Source organism: Ciona robusta, unplaced genomic scaffold, assembly GCF_009617815.1.
Source record: "Ciona robusta unplaced genomic scaffold, ASM961781v2 AP042752.1".
NCBI lineage: Eukaryota > Metazoa > Chordata > Ascidiacea > Phlebobranchia > Cionidae > Ciona > Ciona robusta.
In genome coordinates this window covers 1-21,500 of record NW_028323131.1, presented here as the reverse complement: position 1 = coordinate 21,500, position 21,500 = coordinate 1, and the positions used below count along the sequence as shown (strand labels likewise).

General features: G+C 35.9%; 4 protein-coding genes across 5 annotated transcripts in view; all 4 read left to right on the top strand.

The window, feature by feature from the left end:
• LOC149722964 (uncharacterized) overlaps positions 1-16,113 on the top strand; it is a 40,496-nt gene extending 24,383 nt beyond the window's left edge. Inside the window, exons 53-90 of one of the 2 annotated variants that reach the window (XM_089893670.1) lie at positions 138-291; positions 463-545; positions 610-763; positions 820-902; positions 1,037-1,190; positions 1,252-1,334; positions 1,400-1,553; positions 1,609-1,691; positions 3,248-3,401; positions 3,460-3,542; positions 3,607-3,760; positions 3,813-3,895; positions 4,075-4,228; positions 4,290-4,372; positions 4,436-4,589; positions 4,645-4,727; positions 5,062-5,215; positions 5,274-5,356; positions 5,815-5,968; positions 6,018-6,100; positions 6,761-6,914; positions 6,975-7,057; positions 7,403-7,556; positions 7,608-7,690; positions 7,893-8,046; positions 8,107-8,189; positions 8,240-8,393; positions 8,445-8,527; positions 8,741-8,894; positions 8,955-9,037; positions 9,088-9,241; positions 9,293-9,375; positions 9,589-9,742; positions 9,802-9,884; positions 9,935-10,088; positions 10,142-10,224; positions 15,641-15,794; positions 15,855-16,113. In XM_089893670.1, coding sequence (XP_089749796.1) covers positions 138-291; positions 463-545; positions 610-763; positions 820-902; positions 1,037-1,190; positions 1,252-1,334; positions 1,400-1,553; positions 1,609-1,691; positions 3,248-3,401; positions 3,460-3,542; positions 3,607-3,760; positions 3,813-3,895; positions 4,075-4,228; positions 4,290-4,372; positions 4,436-4,589; positions 4,645-4,727; positions 5,062-5,215; positions 5,274-5,356; positions 5,815-5,968; positions 6,018-6,100; positions 6,761-6,914; positions 6,975-7,057; positions 7,403-7,556; positions 7,608-7,690; positions 7,893-8,046; positions 8,107-8,189; positions 8,240-8,393; positions 8,445-8,527; positions 8,741-8,894; positions 8,955-9,037; positions 9,088-9,241; positions 9,293-9,375; positions 9,589-9,742; positions 9,802-9,884; positions 9,935-10,088; positions 10,142-10,224; positions 15,641-15,794; positions 15,855-15,978 — 4,544 coding nt within the window. In that variant the 3' untranslated portion in view covers positions 15,979-16,113. Of the gene's footprint in view, positions 1-137; positions 292-462; positions 546-609; positions 764-819; positions 903-1,036; positions 1,191-1,251; positions 1,335-1,399; positions 1,554-1,608; positions 1,692-3,247; positions 3,402-3,459; positions 3,543-3,606; positions 3,761-3,812; positions 3,896-4,074; positions 4,229-4,289; positions 4,373-4,435; positions 4,590-4,644; positions 4,728-5,061; positions 5,216-5,273; positions 5,357-5,814; positions 5,969-6,017; positions 6,101-6,760; positions 6,915-6,974; positions 7,058-7,402; positions 7,557-7,607; positions 7,691-7,892; positions 8,047-8,106; positions 8,190-8,239; positions 8,394-8,444; positions 8,528-8,740; positions 8,895-8,954; positions 9,038-9,087; positions 9,242-9,292; positions 9,376-9,588; positions 9,743-9,801; positions 9,885-9,934; positions 10,089-10,141; positions 10,225-15,640; positions 15,799-15,854 lie in introns of those variants that run through there. The other variant, XM_089893671.1, reaches the window with a different exon arrangement.
• On the top strand, positions 15,992-18,058 carry LOC149722963 (uncharacterized). Its single transcript, XM_089893669.1, has 8 exons — positions 15,992-16,058; positions 16,192-16,345; positions 16,907-16,989; positions 17,040-17,193; positions 17,246-17,328; positions 17,542-17,695; positions 17,754-17,836; positions 17,901-18,058. Exons 1-8 carry the CDS (start codon positions 15,992-15,994, stop codon positions 18,056-18,058), a joined length of 936 nt encoding a protein of 311 aa, XP_089749795.1.
• Positions 18,059-20,471, top strand: LOC149722962 (uncharacterized). Its single transcript, XM_089893672.1, has 7 exons — positions 18,059-18,187; positions 18,400-18,553; positions 18,614-18,696; positions 18,747-18,900; positions 18,996-19,078; positions 20,176-20,330; positions 20,391-20,471. The coding sequence occupies exons 1-6, from the start codon at positions 18,121-18,123 to the stop codon at positions 20,262-20,264; spliced, it is 630 nt and encodes a 209-aa protein (XP_089749798.1). The 5' UTR covers positions 18,059-18,120; the 3' UTR covers positions 20,265-20,330; positions 20,391-20,471.
• Positions 20,472-20,638: 167 nt separating this feature from the next.
• Positions 20,639-21,494, top strand: LOC149722961 (uncharacterized). The gene is made up of 4 exons (XM_089893673.1): positions 20,639-20,808; positions 20,903-21,056; positions 21,107-21,189; positions 21,256-21,494. The coding sequence occupies exons 1-4, from the start codon at positions 20,742-20,744 to the stop codon at positions 21,462-21,464; spliced, it is 513 nt and encodes a 170-aa protein (XP_089749799.1). The 5' UTR covers positions 20,639-20,741; the 3' UTR covers positions 21,465-21,494.
• The last annotated feature ends 6 nt before the right edge of the window (positions 21,495-21,500 follow it).

The following is a 21,500-nucleotide window of genomic DNA, read 5'->3' as shown; positions in this document are numbered from 1 at the left end:
CATTCCTGGTGGAAAATGCTTACATTTTTATTAAGCATACAGTATTTTTACTTATTTCTTTTGTAAAGTATGAAACAGAGTCTTTGTTTAAGTTTTGTTTTATTAATTTCTAATTACTTATCTTTATTACAATGTAGTGTTTCCCAATAATTGTGCTTCGCATGATGGACCGCATAGTGTGGAATGCCTTACTACTATCTGGGAATCAAAGGGTTGTTCAAGTGAAGGAACAAAAGCTCCAGTTAAACTAGACTCGGCTGAGAAAGGAGCTCTGGATTTGCTTAATTTAGAGTAAGTCTGTATTTGCTCTGTCTTGGTAAATGAATATTTAAAAAAAAACTATAATATATAAATAAATCCCAAAATGTACAGTTTGTAGTGTTTAACTAAAAGATAAAATATGATGCAGCTACATTCTTCTGGTGTACAGAGTACAGTATAAACTTCATTTATGTGTTTCAGTAATGTTGGAATTATTTTTGAAAATATTCGAAATGAAGCTGATGGTGGTGACAAAGATAAAGGATTGGAATGTTATGGAATTGGTTTGTACATTATTAACAGCATTGCTATTGGTACTTATTTGCCTACTATTGTATTTTCTTTTAGTTTATCCTGAGCATTGTGGTTCATATCATGGACCTCACTCTATTAATTGTCTCATCACAATCTGGGAAGAAGTGGGTTGCAAGTTCAAGGGTCTTAGATATCCTGGAGTTCTAACAAATGCAGACGCAAACAATTTAAAAAACATGAATTTAAGGTGATATTTATAAGATAAAGGTTTTTGAATCAGCAACTACATTTGTTTAAACACAGAGATGTAAGAGCAAACATGGAAGGTGTAAAATCGGCAGCTGATAGTGGAAATGCAAATCAACAATTAAACTGTTATGGCATTGGTAATACTTCATATGTTTAGTTTTTGCTTAACAATACTGCTGCCTGCTTGTGTCTAGCAAAAATTTTAGGACAAAGTTTTTTGCTTTCTACATTATGTCAATTACTTTATTTTTCTAAACTTTTTAATTTGTAGCAATTCCCAATACTTGTGACTCCCACAATGGACCACACAGTGTGGAATGTCTTACAACTATCTGGGAATCAAAAGGTTGTTTGAGTGAAGGAACAAAAGCTCCAGTTAAACTAAACACAGCTGAAAAAGAAGCATTGGGCTTGCTTAATTTAGAGTAAGTACATTTTAGTTTATCCCTTGCATATATTTTAAACTTGTTTTGTTATTTTGTGCAGTGATGTTGGACATAATTTTGAAACTTTGCAAATTGAAGCTGATGGTGGTGATAAAGATAAAGGATTGGAATGTTATGGTCTTGGTTTGTATTCTGCTGTGTTTTTGTTGGACAGTTTTTTTATGCTGTAATTTATTTTTTCACTTTAGTTTATCCTGAGAATTGTGACTCATATCATGGACCTCACTCTATTGGTTGTCTTACCACAATCTGGAATGAGGTTGGTTGCAAAGTCGAAGGTCTTAGATATCCTGGCGTCCTAATAAATGCAGATGTCGATGCTTTAAAAATCCTTAGTTTAAGGTATTTTTAATGATCTTACTGTCATCATTACATACATTTTGCTTTTCAAATACAGAGATGTAAGATCAAACATGGAAGGTGTGAAATCAGCAGCTGAAGCTGGGAATACGAATAATCAATTGGATTGTTATGGAACAGGTAAAGTTTAGTTTCAAATATTTTTTTTGGAAACGTCGAGTTCCTTTAGTGGTACTTATGTTTTAATTTACCTCCAAATTAATGCTGTGACTATGTTTAAAATTATTTGTTTCGCGATTGATTCCCTTTTGTTGGTTGTTTCAATATTATATCTTCATTGCTTTTAAAAAGATAAATAAAAAGAATATATTATTATTTCATGAAGAAACAAATTTTCTACATGATCAAATATTACTAATTTGAACTTGATTTAAGGTGCAATATAACTAGAGACCGACCGATATCAATTTTGTCCACCGATACCGATATTTTTAGCTTTTACTGATACCGATATTTTACTGATATTTGACACTATAGCGAAACATGAAATAATCGGTATTAATCAAAATTAATACCTGTGTATTCAAGATACTGCAAAATAATATAGAGAAAAAATGGTTGGTCATCACTTAGTTTACATGTGCTTCATAGGTAATTCTAAATATGTTGCTTTTGTACAAAACTAGGACACACGTAAAGGCTAAACTATGACGCGCGTGGACGTTATACTATGACGCATGTGGACGCTAAACTACAACACATGTGGACGTTAAACTATGACGCACGTGGACGTTAAACTATGACGCACGTGGACATTAAACTACGACGCACGTGGACGTTAAACTACAACACACGTGGACTTTAACGCACGTGGCCATTAAACTATGACGCACGTGGACGTTAAACTACAACACACGTAGACGTTAAACTACAACACATGTGGGCGTTAAACTATGACGCACATGGGCGTTAAACTACAACGCACGTGGACTTTAACGCACATGGCCATTAAACTATGACGCACGTGGACGTTAAACTACAACACACGTAGACGTTAAACTACAACACATGTGGGCGTTAAACTATGACGCACATGGGCGTTAAACTACAACACACGTGAACGTTAAACTATAAGGCACGTGGACGTTAAACTATGACGCACGTATAGGCTGAACAATCACGCACGTAAATGTTAAACTACGACGTGCGAAAATGTTAAAGTTAAACTACGACGCGCGTAAAGGTTAAATTACAATGCACGTGGACGTTAAAATGCGGCGCACGTGAAGGCTAAACTATGACACGCGTAAATGTCAAATTACTACGCACGTAAAGGTCAAACAACGAAGCACGCAAATGTTAAACTACCAAACACGTGAAGGCTAAACTACAACGCACGTAAAGACCGGTATATCGGTCGACCTCTAAATATACCTATTGTTGTTTGTTACCATTGTTAGTTCTATGATATTCAGTGTTGGCACACTCAGAATTTTAACTGTGATACACAGAGATTCAGAAAAGGAAACTGAATTAAAATCATTGCTTATGAAGATAGTTATATTTTAAAATTACTTAATAAAACATTAGATCTATATTAACCATAATGCTGGTGGAAAAATATTATTAGTTTATTCAGTGGTCTGTGCTTTTACTTATTTTTTTTGTAAAATATGAGGCAAAGTTTGAATTTTGTTTTATCACTTTTAAATTGGCATATTTTTATTACAATGTAGTATTTCCTGAAAATTGTGCTTCGCATGATGGACCACACAGTGTGGAATGCCTTACTACTATCTGGGAATCAAAAGGTTGTTTAAGTGAAGGAACCAAAGCTCCAGATAAACTAGACTCGGCTGAGAAGGAAGCTTTGGATTTGCTTAATTTAGAGTGTGTTTGTGTTTGCTCTGTCTTGGTGTACAGTATAATGTTTATTTTGGTCTTACAGTGATGTTGGAATTAATTTTGAAACTATTGAAGTTGAAGCTCGTGGTGGTGACAAAGATAAAGGATTGGAATGTTATGGAATTGGTTTGTACAATATTAACAACATTGTATTTGGTAGAAATTGGTATAATGTGAGTTTTTGTTTTAGTTTATCCTGAGAATTGTGATTCATATCATGGACCTCACTCTATTAATTGTCTCATCACAATTTGGGAAGAAGTGGGTTGCAAGTTCAAGGGTCTTAGATATCCTGGTGATCTAACAAATGCAGACATAAACACTTTTAAAAACATGAATTTAAGGTAATATTTATGAGATGGCTACTTTTATTTACCGATACCTGTTCAAACACAGAAATGTAAATGCAAACATGGAAAGTGTAAAATCAGAAGCTGATGGTGGAAATGCGGATCAACAATTAAACTGTTATGGCATTGGTAAAATTTAAATGTATGGTTGATAAACAATACTTAGATATTGTTATTTGCATTGTTAAATTTTACTGCGTACTTGATAAGTGAGGTGTTGGACCAAAAGTTTAGGCCAAACCTTTTCTGATGTTTACATTTATATGTCAATGTATTTTAATATAACTGATTAAATATTTAATTTGTAGCAATTCCCAATAATTGTGACTCTCACAATGGACCACACAGTGTGGAATGTCTTACAACTATCTGGGAATCAAAAGGTTGCTTAAGTGAAGGAGCAAAAGCTCCAGATAAACTAAACACAGCTGAAAAAGAAGCATTGGGCTTGCTTAATTTAGAGTAAGTACATTTTAGTTAATCCCTTGCATATTTTTTATTCTTGTTTTGTTATTTTGTACAGTGATGTTGGACATAAATTTGGCACTTTGCGAATTGAAGCTGATGGTGGTGATAAAGATAAAGGATTGGAATGCTATGGAATTGGTTTGTATTCTGCTTTGTGTATTTGTCGGTTAACTTACGCTTTAATTCATTTTTTCATTTAAGATTATCCTGAAAATTGTGACTCATATCATGGACCTCACTCTATTGGTTGTCTTACCACAATCTGGAATGAGGTTGGTTGCAAAGTCGAAGGTCTTAGATATCCTGGCGTCCTAACAAGTGCAGATGTCGATGCTTTAAAAATCCTTAGTTTAAGGTATTTTTAATGATCTTACTGTCATCATTACATACATTTTGCTTTTCAAATACAGAGATGTAAGATCAAACATGGAAGGTGTGAAATCAGCAGCTGATAATGGAAATGATAATCATCAGCTGAATTGTTATGGAACAGGTAAATTTTTGTTTGCGATGTTTTGTTATTGAAACGTTTTGTTCCTTTAGTGGTACTGATGTTTTAATTTACTCCAAATTATTGCTGTCCCTATGTGTACCTTTTTTATTCTTGTAATTTTTATTTATTCGTTGTTTCAATAATATGATCTGTGTCGTTTTCTAATGGGTTAAATAAAAATAGTTATGTTGTTATTTTGTTATTATTGACACAAATTTTCCACAACTTCAAACATTTCTAAACCTCAGTCTCAACTTGATTTAGTTGCAATATAATTACAGTTCTTTGTTACCATTATAAATACTCTAATTTACACATCTTTATTACAATGTAGTGTTTCCCAATAATTGTGCTTCTCATGATGGACCACACAGTGTTGAATGCCTTACAACCATCTGGGAATCAAAAGGTTGTTTGAGTGAAGGAACCAAAGCTCCAGTTAAACTAGACTCTGCTGAGAAAGAAGCTTTGGATTTGCTTAATTTGGAGTAAGTTTGTATTTGCTCTGTCTTGGTGTACAGTATAATGTTTATTTTGGTCTTACAGTGATGTTGGAATCAATTTTGAAAGCATACAAATACAAGCTAATGGTGGTGACAAAGAAAAAGGGTTGGAATGTTATGGACTCGGTTTGTACATTCTTTTCTACATTGTTTCATTACTGTTGTTAACCTAGCTTTGAGGAATAGTTGTTTGGGGGCTATTTAAGGTTACCGGTTGAAGGATTATGCTTCTAGTAATGTACGCGTCTGAGGCAAGGCATTTAGTGACAATTTCTTCAACCCAGTGGTCCTTAATTGGGTTGTCCAAATTGTAAAAACAATCACCCACAAAGTTAGATACATGGTAACTAAGCAAAAAATATTTTGGGTAGCCTGGCAACAGCCATTATAAGATTGGATGTTTTATTTCATGCATCTTGTGCTTATTTTTGAGATGCCTTGTACGCAACTATTTTATTGTTTTTAAGGGGTTTATTTTTTATCTTTGTTTTCCTTAAAATTTTTTACAGTAAAAATATATAAGTTACATCTATTTATTTTTCTTTTTTTCATATAATACAAGTTAATATTAATTGTTTTTTTAGATTATCCTGGAAATTGTAATTCTTTTCTTGGACCTCACTCCATTGATTGTCTTATCACAATCTGGGAAGATGTTGGTTGTAAGGTTCAAGGTCTTAAATATCCTGGTGATCTAACAAGTGCAGATGCAGATGCTTTGAAAAACATGAATTTAAGGTGATTTTTAGATAAACTTTTTTTTTTACTCATAATTGTTGTAACGCAGAAACGTAAGAGCAAACATGGAAGGTGTGAAATCAGCAGCTGATGGTGGAAATGTAGATGATCAATTGAATTGTTATGGCATTGGTAGGGATGCACATTACAGAATAATTAGGTATTCTAGGATATCCTAGAATACTTTATTTCGAATCTAGAATTCCGAATCTAGAATTTCAAATCTTTTTATATTTATTGGAAAAAATAATTTTACCCACAAAAGTCAGTTTATTGACTCTTTCATAGCATCCTTGTGGGATCATGAGCTGTAAAATGATGAAAAATTGTACTATTGTGCAGTTTTTGCGTCATGAAACGTATAGCAGGCTATGAAAAAAAGTTGCAAAACGTTTACTCTCGAAAGTCCCACAAACACAAAAATATTTTTTTTCAAAATTATTAAAACAGAATTTTTTTTTTTAAATTGCTAAGATTCAAAATTTGTTAAAATATTTATGAGATGACGTGTGATGGCGTCATTAAACAGAATACCGAATCCCGTAATTAGTTTCGAATACAAAAGGATTCGAAATACTTAAAAAATATAAAAAAAAAAAAAGATTTGTAAATATTTTTTTGGGGAAGAAGGTAATTGGTATATTCCAATCAATTTAAATGTTTAATAAATCATGTTTTGCCTTTGCATCTTGCTTACTGAATCTTTATCCATCTTCTGTTTCAGGAATTAAAAATGTTTCGAATATATATTTTCATGCCTTTCTGCTACTAAATAACCACTATACTGTGTAGCATTTCCGAGTACCTGCAACTCTCACAATGGACCACACAGTGTGGAATGCCTTACAACTATTTGGGAATCAAAAGGTTGTTTAAGTGAAGGAACAAAAGCTCCAGATAAACTCAACACAGCTGAAAAAGAAGCATTGGACTTGCTTAATTTAGAGTGAGACCATTTTAGTTTATCACTTGCATATATTTTAACTTGTTTTGTTGCTTTGTACAGTGATGTTGGACATAGTTTTGAAACTTTGCGAATTGAAGCTGATGGTGGTGATAAAGATAAAGGGTTGGAATGTTATGGACTTGGTTTGTTTTCTGCATTGACTGGCACTATAGGGCAGTAGTTAACGCACCTACCTCTACTGTGGAGGTTACAAATTCAAGGCTTGATGCTGCTACTATTTTGGGCATCTGTGTTGTTGGGCAAAACCCTTGACACTCAATAATTTTTTTTAAATTGTCAACCTTGTATTAAAAAAGTCAAAAAAATAATTTCTTCCAAAGTTACATACGTGATAATTCGAAACAGACAGAAGATGTATGAAACAGAACACGTGTGTTATAATAACTGTCTTTGCTCCTGGAAAGGATGTTAATCTACACTCATTGCATGCTTTTATGTAATTTATTTTAGAATTAGATTTATTTCAGTTTATCCTGAAAATTGTGATTCATATCACGGACCTCACTCTATTGATTGTCTTATAACAATCTGGGAAGACGTTGGTTGCAAGGTTCAAGGTCTTAAATATCCTGGTGATCTAACAAGTGCAGATGCTCATGCTTTGAAAAACATGGATTTAAGGTGATTTTTATGCATGAACTTTTTTGTTTACCCATAATATTTTAAACACAGAAATGTAAGAGCAAACATGGAAGTTGTGAAATCAGCAGCTGATGGTGGAGATGCTGATAATCAGTTTAATTGTTATGGCATAGGTAAGTTTTTATAATAATATTTGATATATTTTATGTTTAATAATTACCTTATATGTTGTATTTATTTTTTTATTGGGAAACATCAGTGTTATAATAAATCTTTATTCATTTTGTATCCTTTTTAGGAAAATAGTAATGAAAATTTAAAAACATTGTTTTTATTTCCGATTTGTTGTAACTTAGTAACTGATGTACTTTGTAGCTTTTCCTAATGGTTGTGGCTCTCATAACGGACCACACAGTGTGGAATGCCTTACAACTATCTGGGAATCGAATGGTTGTTTAAGTGAAGGAGCGAAAGCTCCAGATAAACTAAACACAGCTGAAAAAGAAGCATTGGACTTGCTTTCATTGGAGTATGTCTGTGTTAGTTAATTACTCGTATATAGTATAAACTTTATTTACCATCTTTACAGTGATGTTGGCATTAGTTTCGAAACTACGCGAATTGAAGCTGATGGTGGAGATAAAGATAAAGGATTGGAATGTTATGGAATTGGTTTGTACATTATTTCTAACATTGCTATTGGCTAATGTATTTTGTTTCAGTTTATCCTGAAAATTGTGATTCATATCATGGACCTCACTCTATTGATTGTCTTATAACAATCTGGGAAGACGTTGGTTGCAAGGTTCAAGGTCTTAAATATCCTGGTGATCTAACAAGTGCAGATGCTGATGCTTTGAAAAACATGGATTTAAGGTGATTTGTTTCGATAAACTTTTTTATTTACCCCTAATTGTTTAATCACAGAAATGTAAGAGCAAACATGGAAAGGGTGAAATCAGCAGCTGATGGTGGAGATGCAGATAATCAATTGAATTGTTATGGCATTGGTAAATTTTTTTTATACTAATATTTGATGCATTTATGTTTAATAATTACCTTTAACATTGGCTGTGTTGTATTTATTTTTTTATTGGGAAACATCAGTGTTATAATAAATCTTTATTCATTTTGTATCCTTTTTAGTAAAATGGTAATGAAAATTTAAAAACAATGTTTTTATTTCCGATTTGTTGTAACTTAGTAACTGATGTACTTTGTAGCTTTTCCTAATGGTTGTGGCTCTCATAACGGACCACACAGTGTGGAATGCCTTACAACTATCTGGGAATCGAATGGTTGTTTAAGTGAAGGAGCGAAAGCTCCAGATAAACTAAACACAGCTGAAAAAGAAGCGCTGGATTTGCTTTCATTGGAGTATGTCTTTGTTAGTTAATTACTCGTATATAGTATAAACTGTATTTACCATCTTTACAGTGATGTTGGCATTAGTTTCGAAACTACGCGAATTGAAGCTGATGGTGGAGACAAAGATAAAGGATTGGAATGTTATGGAATTGGTTTGTACATTATTAACAAAATTGCTATTGACTAATGTATTTTGTTTCAGTTTATCCTGAGAATTGTGATTCATATCATGGACCTCACTCTATTGATTGTCTCATAACTATCTGGGAAGAAGTGGGTTGCAAGGTTCAAGGTCTTAAATATCCTGGTGATCTAACAAGTGCAGATGCTGATGCTTTGAAAAACATGGATTTAAGGTGATTTGTTTCGATAAACTTTTTTATTTATCCATAATTGTTTAATCACAGAAATGTAAGAGCAAACATGGAAAGTGTGAAATCAGCAGCTGATAGTGGAGATGCAGATAATCAATTGAATTGTTATGGCATTGGTAAATTTTTTTTATAATAATATTTGATGCATTTATATTTAATAATTACCTTTAACATTGGCTGTGTTGTATTTATTTTTTATTGGTAAGCATCCAACTGGTATGATAAATCTTTATTCATTTTGCATCCTTTTTAGTAAAATGATAATGAAAACTTTAAAACCATGTTTTATTTCTGATTTGCCGTAATTTAATAACCATTCTATTTTGTAGCATTTCCAAATGGTTGTGGCTCTCATAACGGACCACACAGTGTGGAATGCCTTACAACTATATGGGAATCGAATGGTTGTTTAAGTGAAGGAACAAATGCCCCAATTAAACTAAACACAGCTGAAAAAGAAGCGCTGGATTTGCTTACGTTGGAGTATGTCCTTGTTAGTTAATTACTGGTATCTAGTTTAACTTTATTTTCCATCTTTACAGTGATGTTGGCATTAATTTTAAAACTACGGGAATTGAAGCTGATAGTGGAGATAAAGATAGAGGATTGAAATGTTATGGAATTGGTTTGTACATTATTTCTAACATTGCTATTGGCTAATGTATTTTGTTTCAGTTTATCCTGAGAATTGTGATTCATATCATGGACCTCACTCTATTGATTGTCTCATTACAATCTGGGAAGATGTTGGTTGTAAGGTTCAAGGTCTTAAATATCCTGGTGATCTAACAAGTGCAGATGCTAATGCTTTGAAAAGCATGAATTTAAGGTGTTATATATATATATTTTTTTTTTCATTTAACCATAACTGTTTAAACACAGAACTGTAAGAGCAAACATGGAAGGTGTGAAAACAGCAGCTGATGGTGGAAATGCAGATGATCAATTGAATTGTTATGGCATTGGTAAGATTTTATTATATTATTATATATATATATTTTTTTAATAATTACCTGCAGCATTGGCTGTTTGGTAAATACTGTAGCGTTTTCTTCTTTAGACAAAAGTAAGACCGCTCACGAACTCAACCACAAGCAACTCACTTTATTCTTAAACTATAAAATGCAACGTCACGCCCACGCAATTAACCAATCAACAGCAGCACGCAAAATACAGGAATGTGCCAATAATGTAAATCGAAGGAATGCGGTAAACGAAGGAATGCGTAAACGAAGGAATGCGGTAATAGCAATTAACTCACGCTCTGTAACTTAACATAGACATAGAATAAAACATAAATCGCGCTCTGAATAGAGGAAATACACAGCTAAGACATAAAATAAATACACAACTATAAGAATTCGTCACACTCCCCCCAACTTAAACATGTTTGTCCCCAAACGAATAACACACAAAATGAAATTACACCAATAATACACTAATACACATCATAGGTTAAACGTCGCGGTGAACGACGAACTCGACCAAACAGGGAAACATTGTCATTTGCTCCAACATCGCCACCGGGCAGCATCTCAGCACTCGACAGATCGCCGGTCTCTGTCCGTTCTTGTGATGGTGTACGCGCATCACTTCTCTGCTGTCCAACGTTCACAGCGTCGCGTTCACGCGTCCAGTCCTCCGGTAAATGTTCGGCTTCATATTTGCGAAGATTGTCGGCATGTATTACTTTAAGACGCGCGGTAGCCGAGCTTTGTATCACAAATAGTTCATTATTGAGCTGTTGTCGTACTAAATAGGGGCCAATCCACCCATGTCCCAGTTTTCTTCTAGCTGCCGGAGGGTAAAAATACCAAACCCAATCCCCGACTGTAAACGGTTCTACCACTTGCATGTTGCGGTCGTAGTTGCGCTTTTGGCGAACGGCGGATTTCTTTAACGATCGATGCGCTTCTTCGAACGAGTTTGTCAGGGTGTACTGCATGTCCTGGACAAACCCCGTGTGGCACCGAAACGTTCGCGACCCTGGTGGCGACCCAACCATCAGCTCTAACGGCAGAGTCGTTTCTCTTCCCAACATCAGTTTGTTTGGTGAAAACTTGGTAGATTCATGGCGTGAACACCTGTAAGCTAAACAAAGGTAAGGTAGGTGACTATCCCAATCGTCGTGGTAATCATTTACGCAAGTAGACAACATTTGTAAAAGGGTACGATTAAACCTTTCCACAAGACCGTCGGACTGTGGTCGATACGGCGTGCATCGGGTTTTCCGGATGTTTAACAAACGGCACATCTCTTGAAAAACGTGCGATTCAAAATCTCTACCCTGGTCCGAGTGTAAGACTTTTGGAAAACCAAACCTTAAAAAGAATTGTGTCACCAGGGTTTCGGCCGTGGTAGTCGCTAACTGATTCGGCAAAGCAAAAGCTTCGGTCCATTTTGTGAAATAATCCACAACAACCAAAATGTATTGATTCCCATTCTTTGTTCGAGGTAACGGGCCGAGAAAATCTATAGCTACTCGTTCCATAGGGCCACATGAAATGTTTTGCACTAGTGGACGATGCGGTCGGCCATGGGTTGGTTTGCGTCGAGAACACGGAATACACCATCTACACCATTGTTTAACGTCTTCCGCTAATCCCGGCCAATAAAACCGACGACGTATGGCGTATATAGTTCGAGTGATCCCAAAATGACCACCCGTTCTGAGTTCGTGTAAATAGTGAAAGATTTCCCTTCGTAAACCTTGTGGGGCGACCAGCACTAACACTGGGGAATCAAAGTTATTGTCTGGTCTCCACACGCGATATAACAAGCCCTGATGTACCTCTACTAGATCCCATTGTCTTATATAAGAAAGAGTTGTATCGTGCAACGCCATTTGCGAAGTATCCGGCGCGTGTTGGCTGCAACTTTTGTGCCTCAATATAAGAGAAATCGACGGATCCTCATTCTGCCAGCGACGCAGCTCATCGAGAGACCATTGTTCGAGCCAACCAGAGGCGTATTGCTCGCTCGGTCGGCGAGACTGCGTTTGCAATACCGAAACCACCGCCTCGCTTTTAGCGTTGTCGCAATCAAGACAGGCGTCCCGTTTACAGCGTTGCCTAGACAACCCGTTCGCATTTACATGCTGCCTCTCCGGCCTATGTTCAACCTGAAATTGGTAGGTGCCCAAAACCGAGAGCCACCGGGCCAACATACCCTCCGGTTTTTCATAGTCAGCAGCCATTTTAAGGAAGCGTGGTCAGTGCGTAGTGTAAATTCTCTTCCCCACAAATAATGGCGAAACTTCTTAATACACTTTACCACAGCTAACAACTCCCGAAACGTGGTGCAATAGTGACGTTCGGTCTTGCTTAACGTGGAGCTACAGTAAGCAACTACTTTTTCCTTACCGTCCACGCTTTGAGCAAGTACTCCCCCAACGCCAGTGTCACTGGCGTCTGTGTCTAAGGTGAACCTTGCCTCACGTAAAGGATATGCCAACATTGGAGCATATGTCAAAGCCGACTTTAACTCGTCAAACGAAGATTGGCACGCGGACGACCAAGCAAACCGGACGTTCTTGTGCGTCAGTGCTGTTAAGGGAGCCGAAATAGAGGCGAATCCTCGAATAAAACGGCGGTAATAGGAAGCAAAGCCCAAAAAGCTGCGTAACTCTTTGACATTATGGGGCCTCGGCCACCCACCAACCGCTCTCGTCTTCTCCGGGTCGCAGCGCACTCCGTCGTGTCCAACTATGTGGCCCAAATATTTGGTCCTTCGGGAGAGAAAAGTGCACTTCTTCGGATTAAGCTTCAAGCCTGCAGCACGAAGGCGACGGAACACTACCTCCAGCTCATGTAAGGCAGTACTAAAACCAGGAGAAAAACAAACAATATCATCAATATATACAACACAAGAGTTAAACAATAAACCAGCTAACACCCGTTCCATTAAACGCTCAAAAGTGGCAGGAGCATTAGTCAACCCAAAGCACATTACCTTAAATTGAAAGTGACCCTTCCCGGCTAATGAAAACGCCGTTTTCTCTTTGTCTACAGGGTCCATTTCTACTTGCCAGTACTCACTAGCTAGATCCAGTGTGGAAAACCACTGTGACCCTCCCAACACCTCTAACATCTCTTCTATGTTAGGTAAAGGATAGGCATCTTTTTTCGTGACAGCGTTAAGCTTCCTAAAGTCCACACAAAACCGCTGAGTGCCGTCTTTTTTTGTGACCAGTAGAATGGGAGACGACCAAGGGCTTTGACTGGGTTCAATTATCCCTTCGCATAACATGCGCTCGATTTCTTTTTCCGCGAGCTGGCGCTTTACCCAAGACATCCTTCGCGGCGGTTGTCGTATAGGCTGTGACAGTCCAGTTACAATTTTGTGCTTTACAATCGCAGTCCGTCCAAGGGTCCCGTTACTCTCACGAAAAACATCTTGGTACTTTACAACGAGATTAACGAATTGTGCCCGCTGCGTCGCCGTAAGCTCGGCGGGAATTAAACAGCTCAAGTGATCGGGAAGGGCCTTAGAGGAAACATGCGATACCTCAAGTGATGGTTTACTAAGTCGGCGTAATTGACCTGGATTGGTTTCTAAATTCACAGTTATGGTTTGAATCTGAATTTTCGAAGACATCAAGTCCAAATAGCACCGATTCCGTTTTAAAAAGTCGATGCCTATTATACCGTGACAACCGGATAGCTCCGCGACCAACATTGATTGTTCAAACCGGCGCCCTCCAATGTTAAGTGAAATACGGGCCTCGCCACAACAAGCTAGACTCTCGCCCTTCACGGCTTCACGGTAATTAAACTCAAACTTGTCTCGCGCAACTGCGGCCGACATTCTTTCGGCACTTGATCAAACACGGAGGACTTATTAACAATGGTGGCCACGGATCCGGTATCGACCAGAAAGTTACAATTCAAACCAAGAAAATCGCAATTTATATAAAAACAGGATTCGGTTGTGGAAGATTTTCCGGCCGCCGCCAAAGGCAAGACTGGAGTGGGGGCGAGGACTCCAGTCCTTAGTGGTTTAAATGATTTCAAGTCATAAAACGTTGGTTCGAGCCCCGCGTGGTGGAAGCACGGTTTTGATTTGGACACTCTCGTTGCCAATGGCCGGGCGCGCCGCAAATATAACATCGTGCCGCTCCAGCTGAATTACTGCCTGTAGAACGATAGGTTTGATTCAGTTGCGGTGCGTCTACTGTAAGGCTCGCAATTAGTTCCATAGCGGCGTCGAGCGTAGATGCCTGAGACAACCTCACAGAATGCCGTAAAGAAGAATCGAGCAACCCAGCCGCGTACTGTTCTATCAATAATCTCTCCCCGTCTTCTCTCGACACATTAACATCCGCTTCTTGAAACAGCGACTGTAGGCGGTACGCAAAGTCTATTGGCGATTCGACCCGATCTTGTCTTGCCGTAAAGAAAAGGCCACGACATTGCACCGAGTTAGACTTTTCATATTTCCGATTAAACGCTTTAGACAACGATTCAAAGTCCAACCGCTTAGGTTCCGGCAGACTGTTTTGAATGAACAAGGCTTCTCCCTTAAGGCAACACGCAAGTTGAAAACCCTTAACCTCCTCAGTCCAGCCATTAGCCATAGAAACATTCATGAAATGCCGTTTAAACCCCCACCAGTCAGTACCGTTAAACGTTTCCTTCAACTTAACGACGTCCTTGCGCACAGGGAAACCACTAAGCTTTGTACCGTCAGCGTTCTCGGATTTAGCCCTCCTTTCGCTCCTGTTCGTTGGTAACTGATCCAGTCGATCGGCCAGACTCCGATACACTCTCGTAATACGTTCGTCGAAATGGTGAAAAAAAGTTCACCAAACTTCTTCGCGAATTCTGCTTCCATCTTTTCCATGTTCGGGCCCACCCAGGGACGCCAGAAAGAAGTGTAGCGTTTTCTTCTTTAGACAAAAGTAAGACCGCTCACGAACTCAACCACAAGCAACTCACTTTATTCTTAAACTATAAAATGCAACGTCACGCCCACGCAATTAACCAATCAACAGCAGCACGCAAAATACAGGAATGTGCCAATAATGTAAAACGAAGGAATGCGGTAAACGAAGGAATGCGTAAACGAAGGAATGCGGTAATAGCAATTAACTCACACTCTGTAACTTAACATAGACATAGAATAAAACATAAATCGCGCTCTGAATAGAGGAAATACACAGCTAAGACATAAAATAAATACACAACTATAAGAATTCATCACAATACTATTCTTATTGTGAAACATCTAAGTGTTTTAATAGGGCAAAGTTTGATATTCCAAATGGTGTTATACTTTTATATCATGCTTACTTTAATTTTTAATTTTGTTTAATATTAAATCAAATTTCTTTAAAACTGTTACTTTTTTGTGTAATCGAATTATTGTAAAATAACTTTGCAGCATTTCCAAACACTTGTGACTCTCACAATGGACCACACAGTGTGGAATGTCTTTCAACTATCTGGGAATCAAAAGGTTGTTTGAGTGAAGGAACAAAGGCTCCAGATAAACTAAACACAGCTGGAAAATATGCCTTAAATTTGCTGAATTTGGAGTGAGTTTGTTTACTTACGCTCTGATCTAAGCAAAGTATAAACCTATTTGTATTTTTCAGTGAAGTGGGAACTAACTTTGAAAGTACTCGAGTTATAGCTGATGGTGGTGATAAACATAAAGGATTGGAATGTTATGGACTTGGTTTGTTTTCTACATTGTTTGCCGCTAAAAGTGGTGGTTAACACACCTACCTCTATGGTTAACGCGCCTACCTCTAATGCGAAGGTTACAAATTTAAGGCTTGATCCTGCTACTATAATGGGTGTTTGTTCGGTTAGAGATGTATGAAACAGGACATGTGTGTTATACTAACTGTCTTTGCTCCTGGAAAGGATGAAAAGCTACACTTATTGCATGTTTTTATGTGATTTATTTTACAATCAGATTCATTTCAGTTTATCCTGAAAATTGTAATTCGTATCATGGACCTCACTCCATTGATTGTCTCATCACAATCTGGGAAGATGTTGGTTGTAAGGTTCAAGGTCTTAAATATCCTGGTGATCTAACAAGTGCAGATGCTGATGCTTTGAAAAGCATGGATTTAAGGTGGTTTGTTTGGATGAACTTTTTTATTTACCTATAATTGTTTAAACACAGAAATGTAAGAGCAAACATGGAAAGTGTGAAATCAGCAGCTGATGGTGGAGATGCAGATAATCAATTGAATTGTTACGGCGTTGGTAAGATTTTTGTAAGAATTTTTAATAAGTATTACCTTTAATAATTACCTTTAACATTGGCTGTGTTGTATTTATTATTTTACTGGGAAGCATCCAACTGGTATGATAAATCTTTATTCATTTTGTATCCTTTTTAGTAAAATGATAATGAAAACTTTAAAACAATGTTTTATTTCTGATTTGCCGTAACTTAATATTCATTCTACTTTGTAGCATTTCCAAATGGTTGTGGCTCTCATAACGGACCACACAGTGTGGAATGCCTTACAACTATATGGGAATCAAATGGTTGTTTAAGTGAAGGAACAAATGCCCCAATTAAACTAAATACAGCTGAAAAAGAAGCGCTGGATTTGCTTACATTGGAGTATGTGTTTGTTAGTTAATCACTAGTATATAGTATAAACTTTATTTTCCATCTTTACAGTGATGTTGGCATAAATTTTAAAACTTCGCGAATTAAAGCTGATAGTGGAGATAAAGATAGAGGATTGGAATGTTATGGAATTGGTTTGTACATTATTAACAACATTGCTGTTAGCTAATGTATTTTGTTTCAGTTTATCCTGATAATTGTGATTCATATCACGGTCGTCACTCCATTGATTGTCTGATTACAATCTGGGAAGATGTTGGTTGTAAGATTCAAGGTCTTAAATATCCTGGTGATCTAACAAGTGCAGATGCTGATGCTTTGAAAAACATGGATTTAAGGTGATATTTTTTAGATGAAATATTTTGTTTACCTATAATTATTTAAACACAGAAATGTAAGAGCAAACTTGGAAAGTGTGAAATCAGCAGCTGATGGTGGAGATGCAGATAATCAATTGAATTGTTATGGCATTGGTAAGATTTTTATAATAATATTTAATTATTTTTATGTTTATTAATTTCCGTTAACATTGGCTGTGCTGTATTTATTTTTTTATTGGGATACATCTAAGTGGTATAAAAAATCTTTATTGGTTTTCTATCCTTTTTAGTGAAATAATAATAAAAATTTTAAAACAATTTTTTATTCCTGTCTTACTGTAACTTAATAACCGTTCAATTTTGTAGCGTTTCCTAATGGTTGTGGCTCTCATAACGGACCACACAGTGTGGAATGCCTTACAACTATATGGGAATCAAATGCTTGTTTAAGTGAAGGAACAAATGCCCCAATTAAACTAAACACAGCTGAAAAAGAAGTGCTGGATTTGCTTACGTTGAAGTATGTGTTTGTTAGTTAATCACTGGTATCTAGTTTAACTTTTTTTCCATCTTTACAGTGATGTTGATATTAATTTTAAAACCACCCGAATTGAAGCTGATGGTGGAGACAAAAAAAAAGGATTGGAATGTTATGGAATTGGTTTGTACATTATTACCACCGTTGCTATTGCTGGATGTTGTGCTACTATTGTATTACCCTTCAGTTTATCCTGAAAATTGTGATTCATATCACGGACCCCACTCTATTGATTGTCTGATCACAATCTGGGAAGATGTTGGTTGTAAGGTTCAAGGTCTTAAATATCCTGGTGATCTAACAAGTGCAGATGCTGATTCTTTGAAAAACATGGATTTAAGGTGATTGTTTGGTTAAACTGTTTTGTTTACCTATAATTATTTAAACGCAGAAATGTAAGAGCAAACATGGAAATTGTTAAATCAGCAGCTGATAGTGGAGATGCAGACAATCAATTGAATTGTTATGGCATTGGTAAGATTTTTGTAATAATATTTAATTAGTTTTATGTTTGATATTTCCCTTTAACATTGGCTATGTTGTATTTATTTTTTATTGGGAAGCATTCAACTGGTATGATAAATCTTTATACATTTTGTGTCCCTTTTAGTAAAATGATAATGAGAACTTTAAAACCATGTTTTATTTCTGATTCGCCGTAACTTAATATTCGTTCTACTTTGTAGCATTTCCAAATGGTTGTGGCTCTCATAACGGACCACACAGTGTGGAATGCCTTACAACTATCTGGGAATCGAATGGTTGTTTAAGTGAAGGAACAAATGCTCCAATTAAACTAAACACAGCTGAAAAAGAAGCGCTGGATTTGCTTACATTGGAGTATGTGTTTGTTAGTTAATCACTGGTATATAGTATAAACTTTATTTAACATCTTTACAGTGATGTTGGCATAAATTTTAAAACTACGCGAATTGAAGCTGATGGTGGTGATAAAAATAAAGGATTGGAATGTTATGGAATTGGTTTGTACATTATTAACAAAATTTCTATTGGCTAATGTATTTTGTTTCAGTTTATCCTGAAAATTGTGATTCATATCACGGTCGTCACTCCATTGATTGTCTGATCACAATCTGGGAAGATGTTGGTTGCAAGGTTCAAGGTCTTAAATATCCTGGTGATCTAACAAGTGCAGATGCTGATGCTTTGAAAAACATGGATTTAAGGTGGTTTATAGATCAAGACTTTTTTATTTTAAACCCAGATTTAAGGTGGTTTATGGATCAACGTTTTTTATTTACTAATAACTGTTCAACTGCAGAAATGTAAGAGCCAACATGGAAAGTGTGAAATCAGCAGCTGATGGTGGAAATGCTGATGATCAATTGAATTGTTATGGCATTGGTACGATTTTTATAAAAATATTTTGTATTTTTTTGTATTTAATGATTACCTGCAAGTGCAACAGTGACTATTTTGTATGTATTTTAGTTATTGGGAAAGAAGTAAAACAAGTAAAAGTAAAACAATAATAGGGAGAAATTAGATGTTTAAATAAAAGTGTGTTAGATTTGCTTGTTGTTATGTGAATTTAATCAGCTGAAGTAAATATAATCATCGATGCAACAATGCATTGGATTTTTCATTAGGAAAAGTGTCAATCAACTGTGTTAGTTTCTTGTGGCTAAGTTAAAAAAAATAGTTGTTTTTAAACTGGAAGTTGTTTTAATAATGTTTTTTTCTTTGTAAATATTATTGTGTTTCTCTGGCAGCAAGTCAGCAACCGCCAGAGACACATAATGAACATTTTGTATCTTAAAAGAATTGAAAATTATTTTTGTTGATCGTGAAAATGTACTGAGTTAGCGTTAGTTGGTTTGTAGCTGATCGAAAAACTAAATCTTCAAGAAGTCTCTATTTTTTATTTGTTTTATATTTACAAAAAAAAGGCGTTTATTGTGACATATTCAAAATAATACAAATGTTCTTTTTTGTGTCAGAAGCTAAAAAACATCTAAAAGAATGCCTTTTTTAGTTCAGAGGCTAGAAACATCTTAAAGAGTGTTTTTTTTTGGTTTAGAAGATAAAAACCTCTAGGTTTAAAGTCATTCTTTCTTAAGGGAAATTCTATGCATTGTCGCATTGCCTATATTTTTTAACTGCAGCAGTTCGATTTTACACTTTTTTTAGTAACTGTTTGTTTTTTGAAACTTTAAGTCCTGTACATTACATTTAAGAATCCTTATGTATATAGTAGGGTGGGGGGAAGATGGGACACCTTTTTGTTTAGTTTTCTCTTTCCATTTGGTTGTAAACAAAGAACATTCAATGAATTATAAAACCGTATCCTCACGACTTCTACAGACCTTGTTAATTGTTTAAAACACGATCAGGCTATTTGGATATTATGTATAAAAGGTGTCCCATCTTCCCCCACCCTACTATATACAAATTTTGAATATCTGTTGCTATGCCCTTTTTGAAACCGATATACTTTGTAGCATTTCCAAATGGTTGTGACTCTCATAATGGACCACACAGTGTGGAATGCCTTACAACTATATGGGGAATCGAATGGTTGTTTAAGTGAAGGAACAAATGCTCCAATCAAACTAAATACAGCCAAAAAAGAAGTGCTGGATTTGCTTACATTGGAGTATGTCTTTGTTAGTTAATTACTGGTATATAGTATAAACTTAATTTATCATCTTTACAGTGATGTTGGCATTAATTTTAAAACTATGCGAATTGAAGCTGATGGTGGAGATAAAGATAGAGGATTGGAATGTTATGGAATTGGTTTGTACATTATTTACAACATTGCTATTGACTAATGTATTTTGTTTCAGTTTATCCTGAAAATTGTGATTCATATTACGGTCGTCACTCCATTGATTGTCTGATTACAATCTGGGAAGATGTTAGTTGTAAGGTTCAAGGTCTTAAATATCCTGGTGATCTAACAAGTGCAGATGCTGATGCTTTGAAAAACATGAATTTAAGGTGATTTATATATGATTTTTTCATTTAACAGTAACTGTTTAAACACAGAACTGTAAGAGCAAACATGGAAATTGAGAAATCAGCAGCTGATGGTGGTAATGCAGATAATCAATTAAATTGTTATGGCATTGGTAAGGTTTATTATGTCTTTTATTTTATCCTTTTTTATATCCCTTCTGTTTAGTAGTATGGCGGAAAAATAAATTCAAAACCATTTACTTGTAGCATTTCCAAATACTTGCATTTCTCATGATGGACCACACAGTGTTGAATGCCTTACAACTATCTGGGAATCAAAAGGTTGTTTGATTGAGGGAACAAAGGCTCCAGATAAGCTTAACACAGCTGGAAAATATGCTTTGGACTTACTGAATTTAGTGTAAGTTGGTTGAAGATATGCTTACTTGTATATTATTCATTTCTTTACAGTGATGTTGGCATTAATTTTGAAACTACGCGAATGGAAGCTGATGGTGGTGATAAAAATAAAGGATTGGAATGTTATGGACTCGGTTTGTACATGTTTTGGCATTATTGTTGTCCACTCAATTTATAAATTGAAATAAAATTTATTTCAGTTTATCCTGAGAATTGCACTTCCTATCAAGGTCCTCACTCTATTGATTGTCTTATAACAATCTGGGAAGATGTTGGTTGCAAGCTTATAGGTCTTAAATATCCTGGTGATCTGACAAGTGCAGATGCTGATGCTTTGAAAAACATGAATTTAAGGTGCTTTTTATATGATTTTTTTTCTGCTTACAACTGTTTTATCACAGAAATGTAAGAGCAAGCATGGAAAGTGTAAAATTAGCAGCTGATG

Coding starts and splice junctions, on each gene's coding strand:
- LOC149722963 (XM_089893669.1), top strand. CDS start 15,992: ATGGTTAACGCGCCTACCTCTAATGCGAAGGTTACAAATTTAAGGCTT. Junction 17,194..17,245: donor TTGAAAAACATGGATTTAAG/GTGATATTTTTT, acceptor ATTTAAACACAG/AAATGTAAGAGCAAACTTGG. Junction 17,696..17,753: donor CTGGATTTGCTTACGTTGAA/GTATGTGTTTGT, acceptor CCATCTTTACAG/TGATGTTGATATTAATTTTA.
- LOC149722962 (XM_089893672.1), top strand. CDS start 18,121: ATGGAAATTGTTAAATCAGCAGCTGATAGTGGAGATGCAGACAATCAA. Junction 18,901..18,995: donor TTGAAAAACATGGATTTAAG/GTGGTTTATAGA, acceptor GTTCAACTGCAG/AAATGTAAGAGCCAACATGG. Junction 19,079..20,175: donor ATTGAATTGTTATGGCATTG/GTACGATTTTTA, acceptor TATACTTTGTAG/CATTTCCAAATGGTTGTGAC.
- LOC149722961 (XM_089893673.1), top strand. CDS start 20,742: ATGGAAATTGAGAAATCAGCAGCTGATGGTGGTAATGCAGATAATCAA. Junction 20,809..20,902: donor ATTAAATTGTTATGGCATTG/GTAAGGTTTATT, acceptor ATTTACTTGTAG/CATTTCCAAATACTTGCATT. Junction 21,057..21,106: donor TTGGACTTACTGAATTTAGT/GTAAGTTGGTTG, acceptor ATTTCTTTACAG/TGATGTTGGCATTAATTTTG.